The sequence below is a fragment of the Lipophrys pholis genome (genome assembly GCF_963383615.2).
Source record: "Lipophrys pholis genome assembly, chromosome: 9".
Taxonomy (NCBI): domain Eukaryota; kingdom Metazoa; phylum Chordata; class Actinopteri; order Blenniiformes; family Blenniidae; genus Lipophrys; species Lipophrys pholis.
The window spans coordinates 20,102,791-20,124,110 of NC_137639.1; the positions used below are offsets into that span (position 1 = coordinate 20,102,791).

Consider the following 21,320-nt stretch of genomic DNA (forward strand, 5'->3'; position numbering starts at 1 on the left):
ATTATTCTAAGTCTGTACTTCTGCTCAATTTGGTCATATTCTGCTCCCAAGCTATCCATGCATAAGCAACTTTGGTAATAAGTCACCTATATCCCACCAACACGCCCAGAGATTGGCTGCTCACTGACCAATGAGGATGCTGAGAGAGCAGGGCGCAGCTCTTCCTGTGGGTATAAATCCAGGCTCCAGGTGAACTTCTACATCCACAAGATCACACAGCAACCATGAGGTCTCTGGTCTTCGTTTTGCTCATCGGAGCTGCCTGTGAGTGTCAACTCTCATTCTAGCAGATTTCTTCCTCTCTGTTAAACAGTCTGTTGGTCTTTTTCCCAGACTGCAACTTCATCCAACAGAACTTCACGTCTCATGATGCCACAATAAAAATGATTCACAAGCTTTTCTAGTGCAAAAGGCTTTAGGTGTCGACTGTAAATTATAACGCACACAAACAGATGCTGGTTGTTTGTTGTGAAAGTCTGGAAGTAACTGACTTGCTGGTGTGTGTTTTCAGTCGCCACCGAGGACGACAAGATCGTCGGAGGGTATGAGTGCACCCCCTATTCTCAGGGCCATCAGGTGTCTCTGAACTCTGGCTACCACTTCTGCGGTGGCTCCCTGGTCAACGAGAACTGGGTTGTCTCTGCTGCTCACTGCTACAAGTCGTAAGTATATTTCTTCCAGGTTTATTTCTCCACTCTTTCAGTCTGATTCAGCTCCTGAAGTCCACACATTTCAATCTGATGCTCAGTTGGGTTTTCTTTCTCTAATTCCCTCTTTTGACTGTTTTCAGCCGCGTTGAGGTGCGTCTGGGAGAGCACAACATCAGGGTCAATGAGGGAAGCGAGCAGTTCATCAGCTCTTCCCGCGTCATCCGTCACCCCAGGTACAGCTCCTACAACATCGACAATGACATCATGCTGATCAAGCTGAGCAAGCCCGCCACCCTCAACCAGTACGTGAAGATCGTGGCTCTGCCCTCCAGCTGTGCCCCCGCTGGCACCATGTGCAAGGTCTCCGGATGGGGAAACACCATGAGCTCCAGTAAGTTAGAAGAACAGCAGTGTGCTCAGATTGAACTGTTATTACTGACAAGGAGCTTCGGTTTCACATGAGTCTGTTCTTGTTCTCCAGGTGCTGACAGCAACAAGCTGCAGTGTCTGGATATCCCCATCCTGTCTGACAGGGACTGCAACAACTCCTACCCTGGCATGATCACCGACGCCATGTTCTGCGCTGGATACCTGGAGGGAGGCAAGGACTCTTGCCAGGTATGTGATTGAATTCATACAGATTTAAAGCATCAATTGTGGAGGACATGGAGCATCAAACTGAATTGAATGTTGTTACTTCATACTCCACGCTCTCTGTTGCCAGGGTGACTCTGGTGGCCCCGTTGTGTGCAACGGTCAGCTGCAGGGTGTTGTGTCCTGGGGCTATGGATGTGCTGAGAGGGACCACCCTGGTGTCTACGCCAAGGTAAAGCCAATTCTTTTGTCAAAAATTGTTTCTAAACTTAAACTGCACTTGTCATTCCCTTGTTATTTGCACCATCATGTAAACAAATATGATTGTGTTTCCATTCATAGGTCTGCCTCTTCAACGACTGGCTGGAGACCACCATGGCCAGCTACTAAACTAGCACCTTCCGTCTTCATCCTGCTCTGCTGCATCTCTTATAACATCGTCACTCCACTGCTGTAGAGTTCTGACTAATGTGCAGCCAGTTTCCATCTAAAAAACAATAAAATCTGAAACTTAACATTTGTTTCCTTTCATCTTTTCTGTTTTCTCACATAATGATACTCTCATCATAACACTGTCAAAGTGAAGGATGTGATTCAATCATCATATCAAATTATGGAAGTAGTAGAAAATAAGTCATTATGTGTATAATTGCAACGTCATTGTGTTGGAGCTGCTGAACCCTTTTTTTTTTTTTTTGCAGCATATTAAATTCAAAGAAGGTATTAGATACAAATCTTAAAAAATAAATTTAAAAAAGGTGGACTTAAACATTTTCAATATGCTTAAGCTGCATCAACTCAATAATAATATTTGATAAATTATTCTGGCTAAAATAATAAACAGACAACATAGTCATACCCATGAATCCGGCAGACTGAATGGTGTTTCCATCAGTATCCTTTGTATCACTTCAAAGCTATTAGATTTCACGCCCAACGGGTGGTCAGGCTCATTCACTCTCAGCTGTGCTCAAATCTGAAAATCTATGTGAGCTCACGGATGACAATATTTCTAGGCTGTGTTCCAATCCAAAAGTGGACATAGACAGCAGTTCATACTCTGCAGTTAAAGAAAACGTCTTTATGTAAATTGCTACATTTCAAACAAGCTGCACTCACTTCCTGCCGTCACCTGAAAGCATAAGACATTTATTGGCACCATCACTGGTCAAACCAAAAACAGTTTCCCTTAGCTGGGTCCACTTTCATCATGGTAAATTAAACTGAAAAACTGTTCACTCCAAAAATATAAAGGAAAGCATAATTTGATCCTCTTGAAGGAACATATTTATATGCATTTAACCCATCATATTAACTGCACATGCAGTGGACTGACAGGGGAACTGCTGGTGGTCAAAGAGCCCCAGTGGGACCCTGTTAGCAGTTGGATTTGAACATATGGTCTTCCAAATACAATCCTGCTTCTCCAACATCTACAGGGAGAACATGCAAACTCCATATTTAAAGGCCTGTCGTCGGTATTTGAACTCATGACCTTCTCGCTATGGGCCGAGAGTGCCAATCACTGCAACGTCACGGAACCCATAACATCAACACGCCGTCAAAAGTAGCTGACGGTGCAGAAATTCTTTTCTCTGTCTCTGAGGCCCAAGTGGTTGATGATGGGAAATCTCACTTATCAGCTTTTGGTGAATTCTATTCAATTTCACTCACTCATAGCTAAACGAAAGAGTCAATAGGAGCAGAAATACATGTTTGGGATTAGAAATGTTCAGTAGTATAACAAGGTATTTTAAATTGGAATTGCATCAGACTGGTGGGACATCTGTGTTAGAGACATCTGTGTTTCAAGCTTTGCTTCCAATGCTGCCCTTCACCCAAAAATGCAAACCAAGAATCGAATACAATAGAAAAATGGGATCGAGGGCTTTAATGATGTAATGTGTGTCTGCAAACCGAGGAGTGACACCCCACTCAATGTGATTTGCTGTACTCTGAACCGCCGCAATCATGAAAACTCTAATCGCCCCACTAAGTGCAATTTTTACTCAAAGCTGCAGTAATTACTCAGAACAGATTGTTTTTCCCTGACAGTTTTCATCTGTGAAGTCCAGACTCACTCACTGACTCGGTGACCCCGTGTGTGAGAGAGGCTCCACCTGGCACAGCAGCTGCTCAAGGTCACGACACTCTTTCTGATCTGTACAACACACTGTGTACTTTACTCAAAACCATGCTGTGCAGCAATTCATCTTAGAAAAATTATATATACATTATTTCAAGGTGCATTACAATTCTTAAAATGAGCTGAACATAAATTCATAATGATGAAAAATGCATGTAAAAAAAAATCACATGTACTGACAGGTGTTTTTGTATGCATGTGTGACAGACAGTTTTCCTATCACCACGTTATGAATATGTCCATTCGTCAGAGAAAACTGGGGGTGCGGTTTGAGCGTGAACATATATTAAAGCCGTCAACATAAACCTGCCTTGGGTGCAGAGCAATTCTTGCAACTGCCATCAACCCATCATCCGTCATGAGGTTTCTGGTTGTTGCCTTGCTCATTGGAGCTGTGTGTAAGTACGAACCATATTAAGTATCCCAAGTCATGTTTACAGATGTCTCGATGTGGAAAATATGGAGTTTGTAAGACAGACAAGATAAAATTGTATGGGTGGTACTTCTTTGATGCTGAGATGCAAAAATGTGTTTTTCAGGTGCCACTGAAGATGACAAAATTGTTGGAGGGCGCGAGTGTGTACCTCATTCTCAGCCCCATCAGGTGTCTTTGAACTCGGGCTACCACTTCTGCGGGGGCTCCCTGGTCAACGAGAACTGGGTTGTCTCTGCTGCTCACTGCTACAAGTCGTGAGTGATGCCGAACATCAAAACTGACAAATCATCTGTAAGAGTCCTTTTTTTTTTTTCTTTGTCACTCAAGCTGTACCCTTTCCTTCAGTAAAATGGATATTGTTCTTGGAGATCACAACCGTTGGTTCATGGACGGCAATGAGCAGATCATCCCTGCTGCCCAAGTAATCCCACATCCTAACTACGAGTCCTGGCTGGTCAACAATGACATCATGCTGATCAAGCTGAGCAAACCCGCCACTATCAACCAGTATGTTCATCCTGTGGCCCTGCCCACCGGCTGTGCCCCTGCTGGCACCATGTGCACAGTCTCTGGATGGGGAGTGACCATGAGCTCCTGTAAGCAAAGCAGCAGTCCCCAGTCACAATATCTACTTCGGCGCCAGGTAGTCAATATTTTTTCTTGTGTTCATCCATACAGCTGCTGACAGTAACAAGCTGCAGTGTGTGAACGTCCCCATCCTGTCTGAGGAAGATTGTGACAACTCCTACCCTGAGATGATCACAGAGGCCATGTTTTGTGCTGGATACCTGGAGGGAGGCAAGGACTCTTGTCAGGTGCGCTTTTACATTGCGACATATTCCATGTGTATAACCCTCAACACTTTTCTGACTCTCGGTGTCTTGCTCACCTTCTTGGCTCCTCATCTGATCTCGCAGGGTGACTCAGGCGGCCCAGTTGTGTGTAACGGGGAGCTGCAGGGTGTCGTGTCCTGGGGTTTTGGATGTGCCGAGAAGAACCATCCTGGGGTCTATGCAAAGGTGAGAAAAAAGTTTTACTCTGAAAGAATTTATTTTGTGTTTTATGAAAAATGCATTTTCTCATAGCCTAAAGTTTTTTTTCTTCCTTTTTCATTTACGTTTTTTTTCTCTCTTGCATCAGACTTGCATTTTCACAGACTGGCTGCAGAGCATCATGGCCTCGTACTGAGTTCAGTCCAGTTCTCTGCCTGCTAAAGCATTCCCCATACTGTAATCTCTTGTATAATGAAACTAAAGAAAGAAAAGAAATAAAGTGGTGAAAAAAGCAGCAACATTCTCAATTTTTTCAGTCTGGTATGTCGTATCCTTATTCTATCATGTCAAAATAAAGGAGCAATGAATGAATCACACAATTTATCAATACAATTATGAAGGATGATGGACTATGAGTTTAAATTGCTTCATTGAGAACTGACAAAGTGACGATAAGACAAAAAAACAAGTAAAGGAACAAAATCAACAACCAAAATGCAGTACGAGCCGTCACACTAGGTCCTTCCATCAGGCTTTTGAATAAAAAATAGATTTTACTTACTTATTAAACTTATCCTAATAAATCTCTTACTGTATTTATTATAATTTTCTTCATTATTTGTTTTAATGAATTTCTTTAATTTCCTCCAAAGCTTTAATGTATTTCTTTTATTCTGAATTTTTTTTTTTAATTTCTTTTATTTCTTTGTAAAGCACTGTGAATTGTGTTTGAATGGTGCTCTATAATCAAATTTACCTTGCCTTGCCTGTGGACATCAGATTGTAACTTCACTGGAAAAGGGGTGTGTGTTGTTTTTTTGTCAATCCATTCATTCATGGTTATATTCGTCACTGTAAACCTTCTCCATATTAATATTTACTCATTTAAATATTCTGACTTATTTGATATTTTCTCCATTCTATTCTATTCTGTGTGGAACAATGCTGTAAAAGAATTTCCCTTTGGGATTAATATAGCATTCTCCTTTCTATTCGATTGAAAACAATTGAGGAGAGCTGCAGGAATGATTATTAAAATCAAGGGCAATAAAACGGAATTTTAAAAATTTCTTTGACAAACCTTAAACCTCTGATAACCCACAAACACAAACACCAGTAGCAAGGTTTATTATTTTAATGGATAAGAAACAAGCAACTTTAAAAAAGGAAAAAGAAAAGAAAGAAAATTCATGTGAGCCTAATTTCAGAACATAAAGCTCGTCAGTTTTGTGAAAAACTGCAATCTCGGTGTATTTTCACCGTTTTTCTGGAGTTCCTCTCTTGTGTTTTGGCGCTGTTAAGCGGAACTGTCACCTCCTAGTTCCTGTATCGAGTCGGACCCATTTGACGGCGCACCGCCAATGTCATGCCTGTCTGAGGTAGAACTAACTCCGCTGACCTCAGTGTTTATTATCCTTCTCTGAGGCATCATCTCTCACCCCCTTTCACACCCGGTGGTCTCGGTTTCTACCGGATCCGTCCTCCCGCTCCCGGAGCTCCATCTCACCCGCCAGGATGCGCCTCACGTTGGGTATGTTGATCTCTCACGGGCGAGTCGCCCGGAGGATGGGACTGGGCCCGCAGTCCCGGATCAACATGCTGCGGAACATTCTGACGGGACTGGTGCGGCACGAGCGGATCGAGACCACCTGGGCCCGGGCCGACGAGGTCCGCTTCTACGCCGAGAAGGTGGGACTGTGAGCCGGGACACAGCATGCCGGCTGTCGGCTGCCATCAGCGTTCTGTCCGAACTCAGTTTTTTTTAGCTTCTACTTATTTAATCAATTCTTTTAAACATGTTAGACCTATTATATTAACACAAATTTATAAATAAATTATATTTTCAAAAAGATGTATAGAATAAATTAAAAGGTATATTATGGAAGGATATTAAGAACGACATAAATACCGATACCAATAGTCAAAATGATTCTGTTTTTGGTCTTCAACTCGTGATGTTTGGCCATATCAAAAATATACATATATTACTTTAGATAGACATATAGGATTTACATGCATAGAAATGTACATATACCCACATGTAGAAACATACAGCGTGTATATGGTCATTGAACTGTTATTGTTTTAAAACTAATGTATATATGTGTTATACAATTTTTGAAGGAGATCCTCAGTCTTTAAAGATTATAGGATTTTGTTAAATAGAGATTGTCTCCATAGACTGAAACTGACTGTTAACAATGCAGATTACATCATTGACAGCGGCTCCATCACAGACAGGGAAGTGTTTTCAGCAGTAATACATTTCACAGTGAAGTTGCGGGTAAACTTTGGTCAACTCCATAAACTAATCCACCAATTTCCCACGAACATCCAAAGCAGCTCTGCAGGAACAAATCGACATAAGGCAGGTAACAGAGTTTGGGAGAAAGCAACGATCCACTAACCATGAAAACAATCCAAGTGACTCACCGGTCTGCACAGTGAGATTGGATGAGGGCACCGCGGTCGTTCATTAGGAAAGGTCTGCGTATTCAAAAGCAACACTGTGGCAAATTCAGGTCCTCAATTCCACTTTATTAAGACAGAAACCCTGTACTCAGCGATTAGAGTTCATCCTGGGCAGTGCCCTCCGTAAAATCATCAACAACAACACAATTAGTAGCGAACTGTTCTGCAGTGTACATACAGCCGGCAGGTTCTGCTTCCCCGCTGCGCGTTAAATGAGACTTTGGCAACTTGAGGTTAAAGAATGCCAACTCATCAAAGAAGCAAACTTATTCCTAAAAGGATTAAGTAATGAGGAGAAAGAAAAGGAAGTAATTTAGCCACTGCAAGTCAACTAAATAACAAGAAGAGCTGTGATTACACGTCAGGAAGAGAGTATACACACTAATATTTCACTTTCTTCTCCTTTAATGAGATCAATGATCGATGATCCAGAAATGGAGGCTAAAAGAAAGATTTTTCATTTAAGTTTGCGTTGCAGGTCATTGATCTGAACCGACCATGTGTGAAGGGGTCAGACAATCCGCCTCGTGAAATATAATAAAGATAAAACATTTTCATTGTGGTATACTTTATATAAAAGATTAGATGTATTCAATCAACCAAATAGATTTTAATGCCCAGTATTTATCAGTTGAAAATGAGCTGCAATTGTGTTTCCTTTGGTGGGGAAAAAAAAAATGTAATTAAAAAGAATGTTTTCAATGTGTTTTTGCAGGAGAAGAGAATTGTGACCATTTACCCAGGGTTTCTCTTTGGAGTGAATATTTTGCGATTTTTCTATTGTCTTTCATGACACGACAACAAAATGTGACGGTTCAAGCATTTCTTGAAAAGTCATTTGTTAGTTTTTTTCCTGACACATGTAACTATGGTGGTCCGTCATCGGTCCAGTAATGTTAATAAACCCTGCTGCCTTCACTCAGTCAGATTGTCTCCAACACCCCCCCCACCCCCACCCAAAGCTGGACAGAGCAGTATCATGTAGCTGATGGAGGAATGGAGACTCACCAGGTTGTTTATACACGTTGGTCATCACAGGACAGTTTTCCTTCCCTTCCTCCTCCAGGACTGTCCAGCTTCCTCGGATCAAGTGGTCCAATTATTTCACAGTGGGGAAGATTTATTTTGTTGTTCTCTGTTCTGGAAGCCCAACTTGAGTGTATTTGTCCCCCCCAATGTATTTTACATGCAGACAGTCTCACCTGCAGCCCCGCTCCGATTCTAAATTCTTTTTTTTGTTTCCTTGTTTCTTTTCCCAGCTGGTTGACTATGCCAAAAAGGGAGACACCAATGAGAAGGCGATGAAAATGGCCAGTTTTTGGCTGACGGTACGTGTGTGTGTGTATGTGTGTGTGTGGCGCTCCTCTCTCTGAGATGTTCCAAGTTCTCGGTGCAAAACAGCCGAGGTGAAGTCTGACTCTGTTCCCTCCTTTCAGGAGAAGGATCTGGTCCCCAAGATGTTCAAGGTTCTCGCTCCTCGGTTTGAAAACCAACCGCACGGCTACACGCAGATGGCTCGCCTCCCCAACAGGCAGAACCTGGACAGGGCCAAGATGGCCGTCCTGGAATACAAAGGAAACCCGTTTCCACCTCTTTACCCTGTGAAAAGAAAGAATGAACTGACTCTTATCAACCAGCTGCTGAAAGGCTACAGAGAAGACCGAGAACAACAGTTAGCAGAGAAACTGAGTTGTGGCGGGTGAGCTGAAGGCTGACGGCGCGGTACTGAAAGAACTTTATCTCTTCAGCAGATAATCGGTTCAAAAGCTTCAGAGGAAACGGAAGCCAAGGACAGCTCTGTGAAATAAGTGTGTTAATAAAAAGTATTTCTCACCAAAAAGTACTGCTTGGTTTTTCATTCATAATGATCCGGGTTGGCCCTGCTGACCCAGACAGATTCAGCTTAAAGCTCATTTATCCTCAGATATGCAGGTCGTCTTCATTTTGGTCTCTATTTCGTCTCTGGGGAGCTTTAAGATTTGGACTGACGGCGCAATACCAGCAGCAGCCTTTTGGGGCAGTGTTGAGATTAACAAAGGAAAGAGTGACTGTGTGACACCTCAATGTGTTTGATGACTCGCCGCTGCATCCGATTGGGCCTCTTTGTCAACATTAACTTTACTTCGACCTCCTGCTGTCGCTATCTTACTTAAAGTTGACTTCTTTAGAAAAACAAAACAAAAACCTCCTTGTTCTTGGTATTTGGGCAGTTTGTTGATGGAGAGCGGTGCGGTGGACTGAATCCCAAATCGGTCCCAACGCATTTAATGCATAAAACAATCTCGACAGTGGAGTTTACACTATGCATCTGTACGTATGTAGAGCCGAAATGAGCTTTAAAAAGAAATACCTTGTTTTTCCATCAAGATTTTAAGTGAGCTAAAAGTGAGGATTTATTTTTAAATTAGCATGTCAACTTTTGAGTACGCGGATGCATCTTTGAAGAGTTGCTTTAATTATTTGTACAATTGTGAAAAACTGCATGCCTTAAAAAAAAGGTATTAAATTCGATAGTTTGTAGAGCTACCGTGAATAGTCTACAAAATTGGCGATAAAAATGTGCAAACTTTTACAAATAGACTGCCCAGTTATTTTTGGGCCTCCGTCTCCAAACCTCACCTGGTTTCAAGCAATTCTTCTCCACACCACTGGAAGCGCTGTGCTCACACTGCTGGTTAAACCTGCTCCTCTTGCTCCCGCTTCACTGGTTTGATAGGAAAGTGCCAGTGAAAAGTTAAAAGTGTCTGGTTGGAGAAAGCTTCATTCTGGATCTGGGTGACAGCAGCGGAGGGGAGCGTGTCTGAAGCTCCTTGTCCAAGAAATCAATTCAACAATGGGAATCAAGGCGATGCTCGTTTTTGCCAATATGGCCGCGAAATAGGCTTTGAAATGGACGTTACATTCTCTTCTGAGGAGTCTTAAAAATGTCTCAGATTTGACTTGTAAAGACCTGGAGGACCCCGGACAGAGCAATCTAAAAAAAAAAAAAAAAAGTAATCTCAGTAAAACCTCAGTAACCGAGTTGTTAATTTTGTGTAAAAATGTGTTACTGGCACCACAGTAATAGATTATTTAATGTGTCATTTCCAACACTGCAAAAGCCAACAGTGAACACTGGTAAATATCTTTTAAATCATGTCTGTTGTGCTACTATTAAATCACTCTACTTAAAACCGTTAAAGCTTGTTGGGGAAAAAGAAATGATTTCAATGTGGACAGAATTTGTTTCAATGAAGGACACTGCTGTTAAACTTATTTACAGTTCCTGACAAGCAGGCCATTGACTCACAGTATTTTTCTTCTGTATGTCATCATAAAAAATGTCTGCGAGCCAAAAGCGATGAAATAACTTCTGTCCTTGTGCAGCTTAGGTTTAATTTTCATGACTCGTTTCACTTCCGCTGCTATTTCGTTCTCCTCCATTCTTCTCCCGGAGTCCTCGTGTCATTCTGGTAATTAAATGTCAATATGCATGGGGGAGGAGCGGTGATCAACAGTGTGAGCGAGTCTGTCCGGTCACTAGTGTGCACTCGGTCAAGTCAGACGACCAGAGCGGCAGGACACAGGAGACAAATGTCAGACGTGTCAAATACAAAGTTAATTAACAGGCTGAAACGACACAAACACCAGTTTGTTAATGTTGTTAAACCCAGAGCCTGTTTGTACACAGTGCCCCGCTGAAAAACATCATCCTCTCTGCTACAAGTCACATTTCTGTATGTGTATTTATTAGATTGTATAAGAAAATGTGGCTTTGTAAAGAAATGAAAAGCTGTGGTGGTCAAAGGTGCCTGACGTGTTAGTGTCTGGTGTCTAGTGTCTGTCACTCTGCAATACATGCCTGCACGGACGCTTGAACTTCTGGAAGGTTCTCTTCTCTCCACAGAGGAAGACTGGAGCTTTGACAAGAACGACCATCGGGATCTTGGTCACCTCCTCCTGTACGCTGAGCCACGAGACACTTCGTGTTTGGTTTGTGCTCTGACAACTACAGGACCTCATCCAGTGCCGGCGTGTGCCTTTCCAAATGATGTCCAATCAACGGGATTTACCACAGGCGGACTCCACTGAAACATCTGAGGGAGGATCAGTGGAAACAGGAAGCAGCTGAGCTCAAGTCGGAGCCTCATGGTGAAGGCTGTGGATATCACGTGTGACTTCTTGGTTTATTTAGAATATATTTGCAAACATTAAAAAACACCATTTCTCATCATTATGGGGTATTGTGTCGATTTTTTTTTTCACGTCTGGAACTAAATGTGGAACAAGCAAAACGCTGCGAATGTTTTCCGGATGCGTTGCACTTTGAAGTCTGTCATGTGTTTTTAAATATTCCACAGCTATGTTTGCAGGGCAGCAAGGAGGAAACGTCCGCCTCTCCCATCAGAAAAGCACTGCTGTGCTGAAGAAGTGTGCATTTCCTACATGAATGTAGTGTTGAATGTCACAGCAACCCCCCCCCCCCGCCGGGTGCCAGGTCTTGGACACTCAGCACTTCTCTATTCAGCTGCTCCCTTTTGAAAGGGTTGTGTTAACTTGCATTGTAAATGAGGTTCATTTTGAAGCCGGATGCCCTTCCTGGTGAAACTGGAATTAACCCAATGTGCCGCTTTCTTCTTTTTTGCGTGGACTCGTGTTGGACCGCGTTTGCTCTTCAGCTGGTTTGAAGCCAGACGCCCTCGGGCACCGCAGGCGGTGACGCAACGTGTTCGGACACTTTTCGATCAAAACCAAGATTGAAGTTTTGTAGTACAGTTGCTCTTCTGTGACATGGAATGACTCAGACTGAGACTAGCTGTCAGTCTCCATTCACTTCAGGGAGCGTGGAGCCCCGGTGTCCTTGGTGGCGGCTCACAGGGTCACCCTCCAGTCGGCCACTTTGTGGAAAGCACTAACCGCCACACACACACACACACACACACACACACACACAAGACCTTCGAAATCTTGTTTTACTCAGCTTGAAATCGATTTCTCCACTTGCCAGAGATCTAACTAAGGAAGGACTTACTTCTGGATATGTCCCCCCACCCCCCCCCCCCATCCCGGGCTATTCTTACAAGAGAGTCAGTGTTTTTAATATTCTGGTGGATCAGAGTATATCAGCGCTTCCCAAACCCGGTTCTCACACGCTTACGCCCGGCACATTTTTTTTTTTTAAAAGCATCTTCCTGCTCCAGCGTACCTCATTGAAATTAATAGGTATTCATGAAGCTCTGCAGAAACCTGATAACAACCAATTCTCTTGAAAGAGATCCGCTGCAGCAGGTTGTATGAAACATGCAGGGTAAGATTGAGAAAAAAAAAAAGAAAACGGGTACCTTTCCTCCTCTACTGGATCAGATTATATTAAACCTAAAGCAGACAGGTGGAAATATCAGACATAAAGTCATTATCTGGACATGCAAAGTGCTACGAGTCAGAAAATGTCTGCCTGAGGGACGGAGGCCGGAGAGACAGGAGCTGTTGCAGACAGACCCGGGTTGTTGGGCCGTCTGCTCGACAGGAGACACGGACCAGGACGGTTTTTTTTTTGCAAAACAATTGGGACTAGCCTACATCAGATTGTGACCAGGCTGGAGTCTGTCCCCGTGGTGTTTTACTTTAATGGACTCTTGTAATGAGAACAAGATTCTGAATATGATTTACAGATATTAGATTTACTCCTCTGGACTCCTGCCCTCATCCTAACTGGATCACAACACTCTCCACTATTAAGCCAGGATCCAAATAACACACGCAACCAGACGAGGCCTCTAATAAAACCATAGATTCTTGTTTTTTTTTATTATTATTTTGGCAAAAAGGTGTATATGTACAGCGTATTTAGAATCATTATTAGACGCCATTAAAATGCATTTGGAACAGTGCTTCAGTGATGTGCTCTTAACCAGATCGCTCTGAGTAACCTAAAAGCTGTGCTGTTTTCTGTCATGCATACAATAATCTCTTTCCTGCGAGTCCTCATGTCATTCCTGTAATTAAATATCAATACACACAAGGTTAAAGCAGTGACACACTATCAGTAAGCCCGTCCAGTCTTTTCTGTCGAGTCATGGCAACAGCGGACGAAATGGCAGACGCGCCAAATACAAACCGGACACATAATCAGAAATAACAAGTTAGCACTCCAATTCAGGTTCCGTTCGCTTTTTCACAGACTAAGTTACACCTCTGACTACACTCTTACAAGTTACACACCACAGTCCTAACATCAGCTAAAGAACGCCATGACACCAGGTTTGATCTGTGGGCGATAAGCTGACGCTCACATCTTGATTTAAAAACAAACAAACAAAAAAACAAAACAAAACAGAAAACAAAACCACTGAATTTGTTCATGTATGTTCAGTAGTTTCCCAGTTTTTGACTGGTGGTAAAACCGGTTTCTGTGATTCGGTGTCAAATTACGAAGCATGACGCGTTCCCTTAAATTTCCGGACATTTTCGAAACTTATTTACAGGTGTGTGTGTGTGTGTGTGTGTGTGTGTGTGTGTGTCTGCAGGTTTGAAAGCAGTCCTATAAGGTGACATCATCACGAATAAACAGACTAAGACCAGGAACATTAAAGTGCTCCATGCAGGACAGACGAAATGTACAGTTGCGTTGCTGTTTTCACAGTTCATCTACAAGGCTTCTTTTCTTTTTTTCCCTTTTCTATCTGGGGATACAAAAACCGGTAGTGTTCGTTCAGCTCTTCGCCCTGTATAAACATCCAGGTGTAAAGAGCCAACAAATTAAATATTCACGTTTCAGGTACAAGACAAGGGGGGTGAAGCTGAAGTTACTTGTATTCTGGGAAAAAAAATTCAAAACAGAAAGAAGAAACCTCCTACTATTGAATCATAGATGTGTTGAAGCCATTGGGAATAGAAAGTCGGCAGAGATGTTGTCGTAACTTAAAAATCACCCCTGTTCTTGTGCTGTATTGCATCAGTACATTCACCAACGTCTACATACACCGAAATGACATTTTTGAGCCGGCATGTTCTGCACTCCAGCGACAAACACTCAACCAAAACATTGGTTTCATACTGCGTTCTAGACGGCATAAACAGGATTCATCCGACCCCCCCCCCCGCCTACCCCCCCGAAAAATAATAAAAAAATACTGCAGCCTATTGTATGTATCTATGTAAGTATAGGTTTCAATACACACAATAAGCTAATACTGTATGGTCACGTGGAGTACATATAATCAGCTGTTTGGACAGGAACTACAATACAAACATGCGTGTTTTACGAGTACTGTACCGAGAAGTGCCCACAGTAAACGTGACATTTTACAGTTACACATCAGCATATCAATCCAGAATAACCAGCTGCAATGAAGGCATATAAGAGTATAAATTAACAGACTCCATACAGAGTAAGTAGAACTAGGATTTATCAAAATGGGTCAAACATGGAAAGAAAAAATTACTCTTTTGTTTAGTTTTTTTTTTTTTTTTTTACATAAATGCAATACATATAATGGCATGGATTTTTCTTCATGGTCACAGCACCAACTGGAATTTAATGACATGGAAATAAACATGAATAATAAAATCCCTCTCTATTCTTTTTAAACAAAACTATATAGAGAAGTAGCTCTCACCAGTTTTTTTTTCTTTTTTTCTTGCTATTTACAAACTCTCCCAGGCACACCATCGATGCCTCATGAATTTTTGACTGAAAGTATTTCACGAATTCTGTTCATTTCCGCATTGTGCACAGCCATCACCCCATTGCTCTGGCAACATCCACTTTGTCATCCCCCCCTCCCCGTGTGCCTTTTACTGGTCAACATCAAATATTTATTGCTTCTTTATTCTTAACAAGCTCAGCACTCGTGTCTCAGCCTCTCCCCCCCTCTCACTCCTCCGCCCTGGTCGTTTCCCCTCACAGGTGAAAAAGGAACCGTTTAGGGATTCACTACTGAGGATTTCTTTCCTTTGTCCTTCACAACTTTTCTTTTTTTTTTTTTTTGTTGGCTGACCTTTTTGTCTTTGAACAAGTGGAATCCCGCTCAGTTTCTTTGCTTTGTATTGTCATTCTGTCCGAAGCCGTCTCCCCGTCTCCTACTGTCCCCGTCTCCCTCCCGTCTCCTCACGCCTTCGTACCGAACGCCGCTCCCCCTCCGCCCTGCATGCTGAAGTACTCGGTGAAGGACGGGAGCCGCGGCGGCAGCGGGGGTGAGCGTGTGGCCGGGCGAGGGGGTATCGGGGGCGGGGGCAATACGGAGGCGAGGTCAGCAGCCGTGGTGATGATCTTCTGCTCGCTGTTCCTCGGGACCTCCGGTCCTTTACGGGCCACCGTTTCCTCCACCGTCTTCACCGGATCCTGGAAGGGAGACGAGACTTTTACACTTTTGACCTGCCGTCCTCCTCCTGGCCTGGGTTAAAGTGTCCCGCTGACCTGGACACATATCGGGTTTCTTGACCTCAAAGCTCCAACTAGTTGAGGTGTCGGATGAGACTGATGAGACGTTTTACTGTTTGGTGTGAGGAAACCAGAGTGCTGCACAAGCGCCACTTCACAGTTGGTGTAAGTTTCAGTCGTAACGGGTGTTTTACTTCTAATGACCAGCAAATTTCCATTAAAGCCTCGCATTTTCAATCCTAGGCTCATCAACCCTTTTGATACTGTGAGAACTTCAAGTACCACATAAAAACCAAAGTTAAAGTATTCCTGAATCATTTTCAGATTTTTCTTCTTCCAAATATCAATTTCAACAAACCGATAAACAATTGTAAATCTATTTGTGTTAAGTTGACTACAATGTATTTGTGTTTAGATAACTTTTTACTTTATTACTGACTGCTAGGTTTACGCATGGTGAAGTCAAACATGGTTCATATGTTGTGTTTGAATTTGCTTTGACGGTCGACACGTTGCAAGAAAATGTTTCAGGTCGATTCTTTGAAATAACTAAGAAATACTGCCTAACCCTTTCTAAACACACATTGGAAGGTCCTTCTTCATAATAGGAATATTTTTCATTACTGGTAACTTCATTTTCCAGTATTCTCCACAGTTTCTGATGTTTGGATCAGTTGTTAAACAGTTTTGTTTAGTTCCAGAGGAGAGGTGGTTTAGCAGAGAAAACTTGTGCTCCATTACAATGTTCCACCAAGAACAAAATACTTCAATTCTTTCTCACCACTTTGTGATTGACTCAAATAAACTGTCGCTTTTGGTTATGTTTGTTGACAGAGGACAGAGTTTCTCCATAGTGTGATACAATGTGGCTTGATGACATCACATTATGATCATCATTACAAATTAAAGTATAAATGCAACAACATCCCGTCATAGATCAGTTGTGAAAATTGCGGGACGTTAAAAAAAAAAGCATTTGTGGAATTATATCAACCAATAATGCAATAATGGCCCATAATGTAATAACTGTAATAAAAAATATTCACAACCATAAAAAAAACCCTCCCAGAATATGGTCTTATTTATGTGGGGTTACATTATTGGCTGCAGTTTATATATTTTTAAAAGGATTTTTATATAAATGCTGCTTCAATTATGTATTAACCAGCCATTAATGGCAAAGTGTTATGACATCACACTAATAGCAGGCATTACTTCATGTTCATTATTACATTACCGGTTGCTCCAGGGATCTCTATTAATTACTGTGATGACAGCGACATCCAATCAGACGAGAGACTCGTGTCCTTTGTGTTGTGCTAAACATCCACACTGTATCTGAGCTATAAGTGATTGATAATTGTTCTAAATCTATGAGTCATCAATCGTATAGTTAGTACAAAATGCCACTGTTTTAAATACACATTTAGCAGGAAAACACAGGATTTCTGGGCCCTTCCACCAAATGACTCTTACGCAGTGATTATGTTGCATCCAACAAGTCGACTGCAGCTTCATTATCTTCATTTAAATCTAAAAAACAAGAGCGCATTCTCTTTGGCAACAGGGAAGGGAGACTGAACTTCCCTCTTTGAATTTCAGGCTCTAAAGTTTGAAAGCTTGGCTGAAAATCGTTGTGTTTTATTGGATTTTCCACAGTAACACTTGTACCGGGGCTTCACGGTGTCTTTTAATTAGATGTCTGCAGCAAATGAGGTAACTGTATCGGCCAGGAGCCAGGAAGATGAAGCATCTTTACAACGGTTTCAAGTTAGAGATGCAACTTCTAAATGACAGAAAACATCCTGGTCATCGGACCCAAACTCATTCAAAGATTTTCTTTTTAAAATATATATGTATAACCTGCAACTTTATCAATGATTGTCCTCGTGTTCTGTTTTCTGTTTCTGGATTTATTTCAGAAACAGACAATAAAAGAGTCCAGGAAATGTTTTGTGCGAAGGAGTGGGTTTTAATTAGAGAGGAAGATTTAACTTTAGAAAACAAAACTAGAAAAAGTTGGTGTGTCTCAGCGTGAGCAGCACATCTTTTTGAACAAGTTGGCAGATGAGCTTAAAGAAAGTTCAAACACAAAACTTTTCGAAAAATGTATAAACAACAAACCCTTGGTATGAAGTGGGAAGAGGAAAGGCTGCAGTGGAGACATTTGTATACATTTACTATCACTAGGCGAAAAATCTGAGTGATTATTTTAACAATATAAGATAATTGTACATTTTGGGCTGCAGAAATGGGGATGATTGTTGTGTGTTAACTGTAAATATACATAAGAATTTGTAAATAAGTTGATCGAATGTAAAAATCTGTGCTTCAAATTTAAGCGAACAGAAGAGAAACTTGCATGTCTGTTTTTCACTTTTCTTCTCTCTTCCTCTTTTGTTGAATATTTCTGAATTTGTTTTGTATCACATTGTTTTACACGTTGGTTTGAAATTAAGTTATTCATTCATGCATTCATAAAATTTGACTATGCGCTCTCCTTATGTGCTGACATGATGCTTAAATTAGGTCTCGTCAAAGTTTGCATTCAAACATTATTTCATTGTTCCCAAGTCGTATCTTATCAGCGCTTGTACAGCGTTGTGCAGTGTTTACTGTTATTTATCTGACAGTCCGAGGAAGATACAGAACTTTCCGCAGAAAAACAATCCCCATAAACGCGTTCCCTCACAAATTAGATTGTTAAAGTCACGACTTCTAATTCGAAGCATCTTTCCTCGATGAGACAGGAGTTAATTTCAAGCTACGCTTGCCAGGGAGGGTTGCTCATTAAAAAAAATCTACACAATGAGAGCAGTTGAGAAGTTATTAATCACACAAAGCAAGTGCTAGAAAGTAAGGCAGCATTTAAAGTGGCTATAGACACTCGGAGTGTGTGTGTGTGTGTGTGTGCTTCAGGACAACAGACAACAAATCTGACAACAAAGCTACATGCAGCCCAGAAAGCATCAGAAGTGTGGCCAGCTCTAATGGTTCTCTATGAAGAGATTGTGCGAGGGGGCGTTTCCAGGCAGTTGGTAGTCGGATGCTATTGGCTCGTTTGTGTTTGGGGGCGGGGCTTAGCCAAAGGTCTATTTCTTTCAGTTGTTTCCCCGCGTTGTGTTTTGGAGCAATTCCAGCTTCTGATGGCATTCACTATTAAATCTGCCAGACTGGACTCACTGTGGTGAGTGTTTATGTTTTGCAGTATGATTAGAATCTAGTAATTTATTTGACTTAAAAAAAACTGTGATATCGTGTAAAAGGTGTGATGTTGGTTAGAACACTAAATGTAGAATTGAATATGATGCTGGGCATTAATAGATGGATTCCTGCACTTTTCTCCCAACTGGTTTTAACAAAAATACCCCATATAGCCAACACAAATATAACAATAATAAGTAGTATTAGCAGCTTTTTCGGAAGTGTATAACTAACTAATGGTCTCTATTGGGCAGTTATAGTGTTTTGATGTTTGTCTTGTTTCGTACATGTAGGTATTGTTCTTGCACTCCACAGTTTTGTCTTCTGTTCTTGTCAATGTTTTGACGTTTCATTAGTTTAGAGTGCCATGAAAGACACTTGTGATGATCACTTGTTGCATTGAGGTCATCCAAAACTACAACCCATAACATAACAATAAAATTAAGAACATTTGAATCTGTACTTACCGACTGGATGGAGAAAAGTTCAGTGAAGTTGGGTTGAGAATCTCCCAGGAAAGAGCTGTTTCCATACGCATGGTGGGGGAAGCTCTCGCCCCCCTCGCCTCCTTTTGGACTGGAGAGCAGGATCCCAATCTGGGACGTCCGAACATGATACGGGAAGTTCTTATTGGCGGCTGAAGGCCGTGTGATAACCTGAAAGAGAAAAAAGGGACTGATCTCACCTATACAATCAAAGTATTATGCAGTGGCCAACACATTAAAATAAATGAGAAATGCAATGCAGCCAGCAAGCAGTAACATGAAAGAGAAATTGTACGAGTGGTACAGCCCATTAGCAAAGAACAATATGTCGGAGGTGAGAAAGATGTAGATAATGATGTGTGGAGGAGACAATCAGCATGAAGCAGTTATGACTCAAGCATAGTGAATAATGTATGACTGACAGTGGCAATAATGACTCCTGAATAATGTGAACTATGTTCAAGTGAAAGAATGTCCATGAGCAAGCCTGTGTGTGTGTGTGTGTGTGTGTGTGTGTGTGTGTGTGTGTGTGTGTGTGTGTGTGTGTGTGTGTGTGTGTGTGTGTGTGTGTGTGTGTGTGTGTGTGTGTGTGTGTGTGTGTGTGTGTGTGTTACGAACAAGGAAGACGATGTGAGCGTAGAGGTGGATGCCGAGCTGAATGCCATTGACAATCTTCTCACGAGCCCAACGAGGAATCCCAAAGTTGGCGATCAGAGCCATAACAGGCACCGCAAAGAACCTGAGCACGAAGAGTGAACAGATTTGGGATATCAATGAAGGAAAAACAGATGGATAGAGATAGATTATATAGATAGATAGATAGAGAGAGAGAGCAGGAGATATACAAGAAGTGTGCTGGAGATAATGAGGCTGCAAATAGTGGCTGCAATGAGTAACAATAAGAGAGATAACATTGGTCTTTGTGATAAACACTTCATTTCAAACCCTTTCTATGATACATAGTGGATGAACGACAGAAACTACACAGTGTCTGCAATGGGACCTTCTCTCAGGGCTGAGTGAAAGGGAAAAAATAAATAAATGTGTACACACTGTTGACTGGTTAGCACACATCTATAAGAGCATAATTTATTGCAGTGGAGGTAATTTCATCAGTTTAGGAAAATAGATTGTTTTCTTTTTTTTGCAATCATTCACTCAGGAATATATTCCTGGAGAGTGAAGGCATTATCTTTCTCATGCATGTTTTTACTGAGCGCAGAATAAACTATTCAAACTGAAGAGACTTCAACCACGAATGTGTCTGTCTGTAGTCCTGAAATCCCTGATTCAGGTGCCGTTGTGTGCAGCAGGGGTGAGTGAAGGTGTGCTGGTCTCACCATAACGTGTACGTGGTGAAGAAGGGGATGTAGAAGGGCTGCTTCTCAGGGTATTGTTTCAGAGAGACCAGCACTGCGTAACAGAACCACACGTAGGCAACCAGCTGCAGGCCCATCAGGCCGTAGCCTGCCGGGCTGTCGTAGGCGTACAGGACTTCACCTGGGTCAAAGAACTGGCACAAGAAAACACACACTCAAACTTCGACACAAAAAAGGACTGAAGTGTCTCCTGACTTGGCATCATAATGCCGCCCGTGTCCTAATTACTAAGATGAATGGCCTGGAGTTCAGCTGATCCGCTGCACTGACTGTGCCAAAAGCTCAGCTTGTAGCTTCCTGCTTGAGTCTTTTGACATTGACACTTCTTCTCTTCAACTAGGTCACCAGCACATGTGCACACACCACTTTGCGGGTGTGCGTTTGGCTTGTGTGCTTGCATGTACAGATACTAGATTGCATTTCACAGTCCAGCGGCTAGACACATGAGCCATACCGTGTTACTGTTGCTACATAATGCATAGGTCTGATGGCCTGCCGAAGAGCTTCTCCAGGTCCGACCGGCCAACCAGAGCCTGAGAGACTCCCGGCTGCAGGAACACTCTTCAAGTCCTCATCTCAGTTCCAATTGTAACCCAGTTT

At 42.1% G+C, this 21,320-nt stretch overlaps 4 protein-coding genes across 4 annotated transcripts in view; 3 read left to right on the forward strand and 1 right to left on the reverse strand.

Annotated features, from left to right (window-relative positions):
- Positions 1–207: 207 nt before the first annotated feature.
- On the forward strand, positions 208–1,752 carry LOC308114467 (trypsin-1). The gene is made up of 6 exons (XM_080471348.1): positions 208–264; positions 512–662; positions 791–1,041; positions 1,132–1,268; positions 1,375–1,476; positions 1,587–1,752. The coding sequence occupies exons 1-6, from the start codon at positions 225–227 to the stop codon at positions 1,632–1,634; spliced, it is 729 nt and encodes a 242-aa protein (XP_080327474.1). The 5' UTR covers positions 208–224; the 3' UTR covers positions 1,635–1,752.
- A 1,996-nt stretch (positions 1,753–3,748) lies between these two features.
- LOC308114468 (trypsin-2-like) lies at positions 3,749–5,014 on the forward strand (the record flags this gene model as incomplete). Its single annotated transcript, XM_080471349.1, has 6 exons — positions 3,749–3,788; positions 3,930–4,080; positions 4,172–4,422; positions 4,505–4,641; positions 4,744–4,845; positions 4,967–5,014. 6 exons carry the CDS (start codon positions 3,749–3,751, stop codon positions 5,012–5,014), a joined length of 729 nt encoding a protein of 242 aa, XP_080327475.1.
- Positions 5,015–6,164: 1,150 nt separating this feature from the next.
- On the forward strand, positions 6,165–9,125 carry mrpl17 (mitochondrial ribosomal protein L17). The gene is made up of 3 exons (XM_080472003.1): positions 6,165–6,507; positions 8,550–8,618; positions 8,727–9,125. The coding sequence occupies exons 1-3, from the start codon at positions 6,334–6,336 to the stop codon at positions 8,991–8,993; spliced, it is 510 nt and encodes a 169-aa protein (XP_080328129.1). The 5' UTR covers positions 6,165–6,333; the 3' UTR covers positions 8,994–9,125.
- Positions 9,126–14,744: 5,619 nt separating this feature from the next.
- Positions 14,745–21,320, reverse strand: part of tmem145 (transmembrane protein 145) — a 50,599-nt gene continuing 44,023 nt past the window's right edge. Inside the window, exons 12-15 of the mRNA XM_080471344.1 lie at positions 20,682–20,854; positions 19,960–20,080; positions 19,324–19,512; positions 14,745–15,613 (exon numbers count right to left, since the gene is read on the reverse strand). Coding sequence (XP_080327470.1) covers positions 15,380–15,613; positions 19,324–19,512; positions 19,960–20,080; positions 20,682–20,854 — 717 coding nt within the window. The 3' untranslated portion in view covers positions 14,745–15,379. The remainder of the gene's footprint in view (positions 15,614–19,323; positions 19,513–19,959; positions 20,081–20,681; positions 20,855–21,320) is intronic.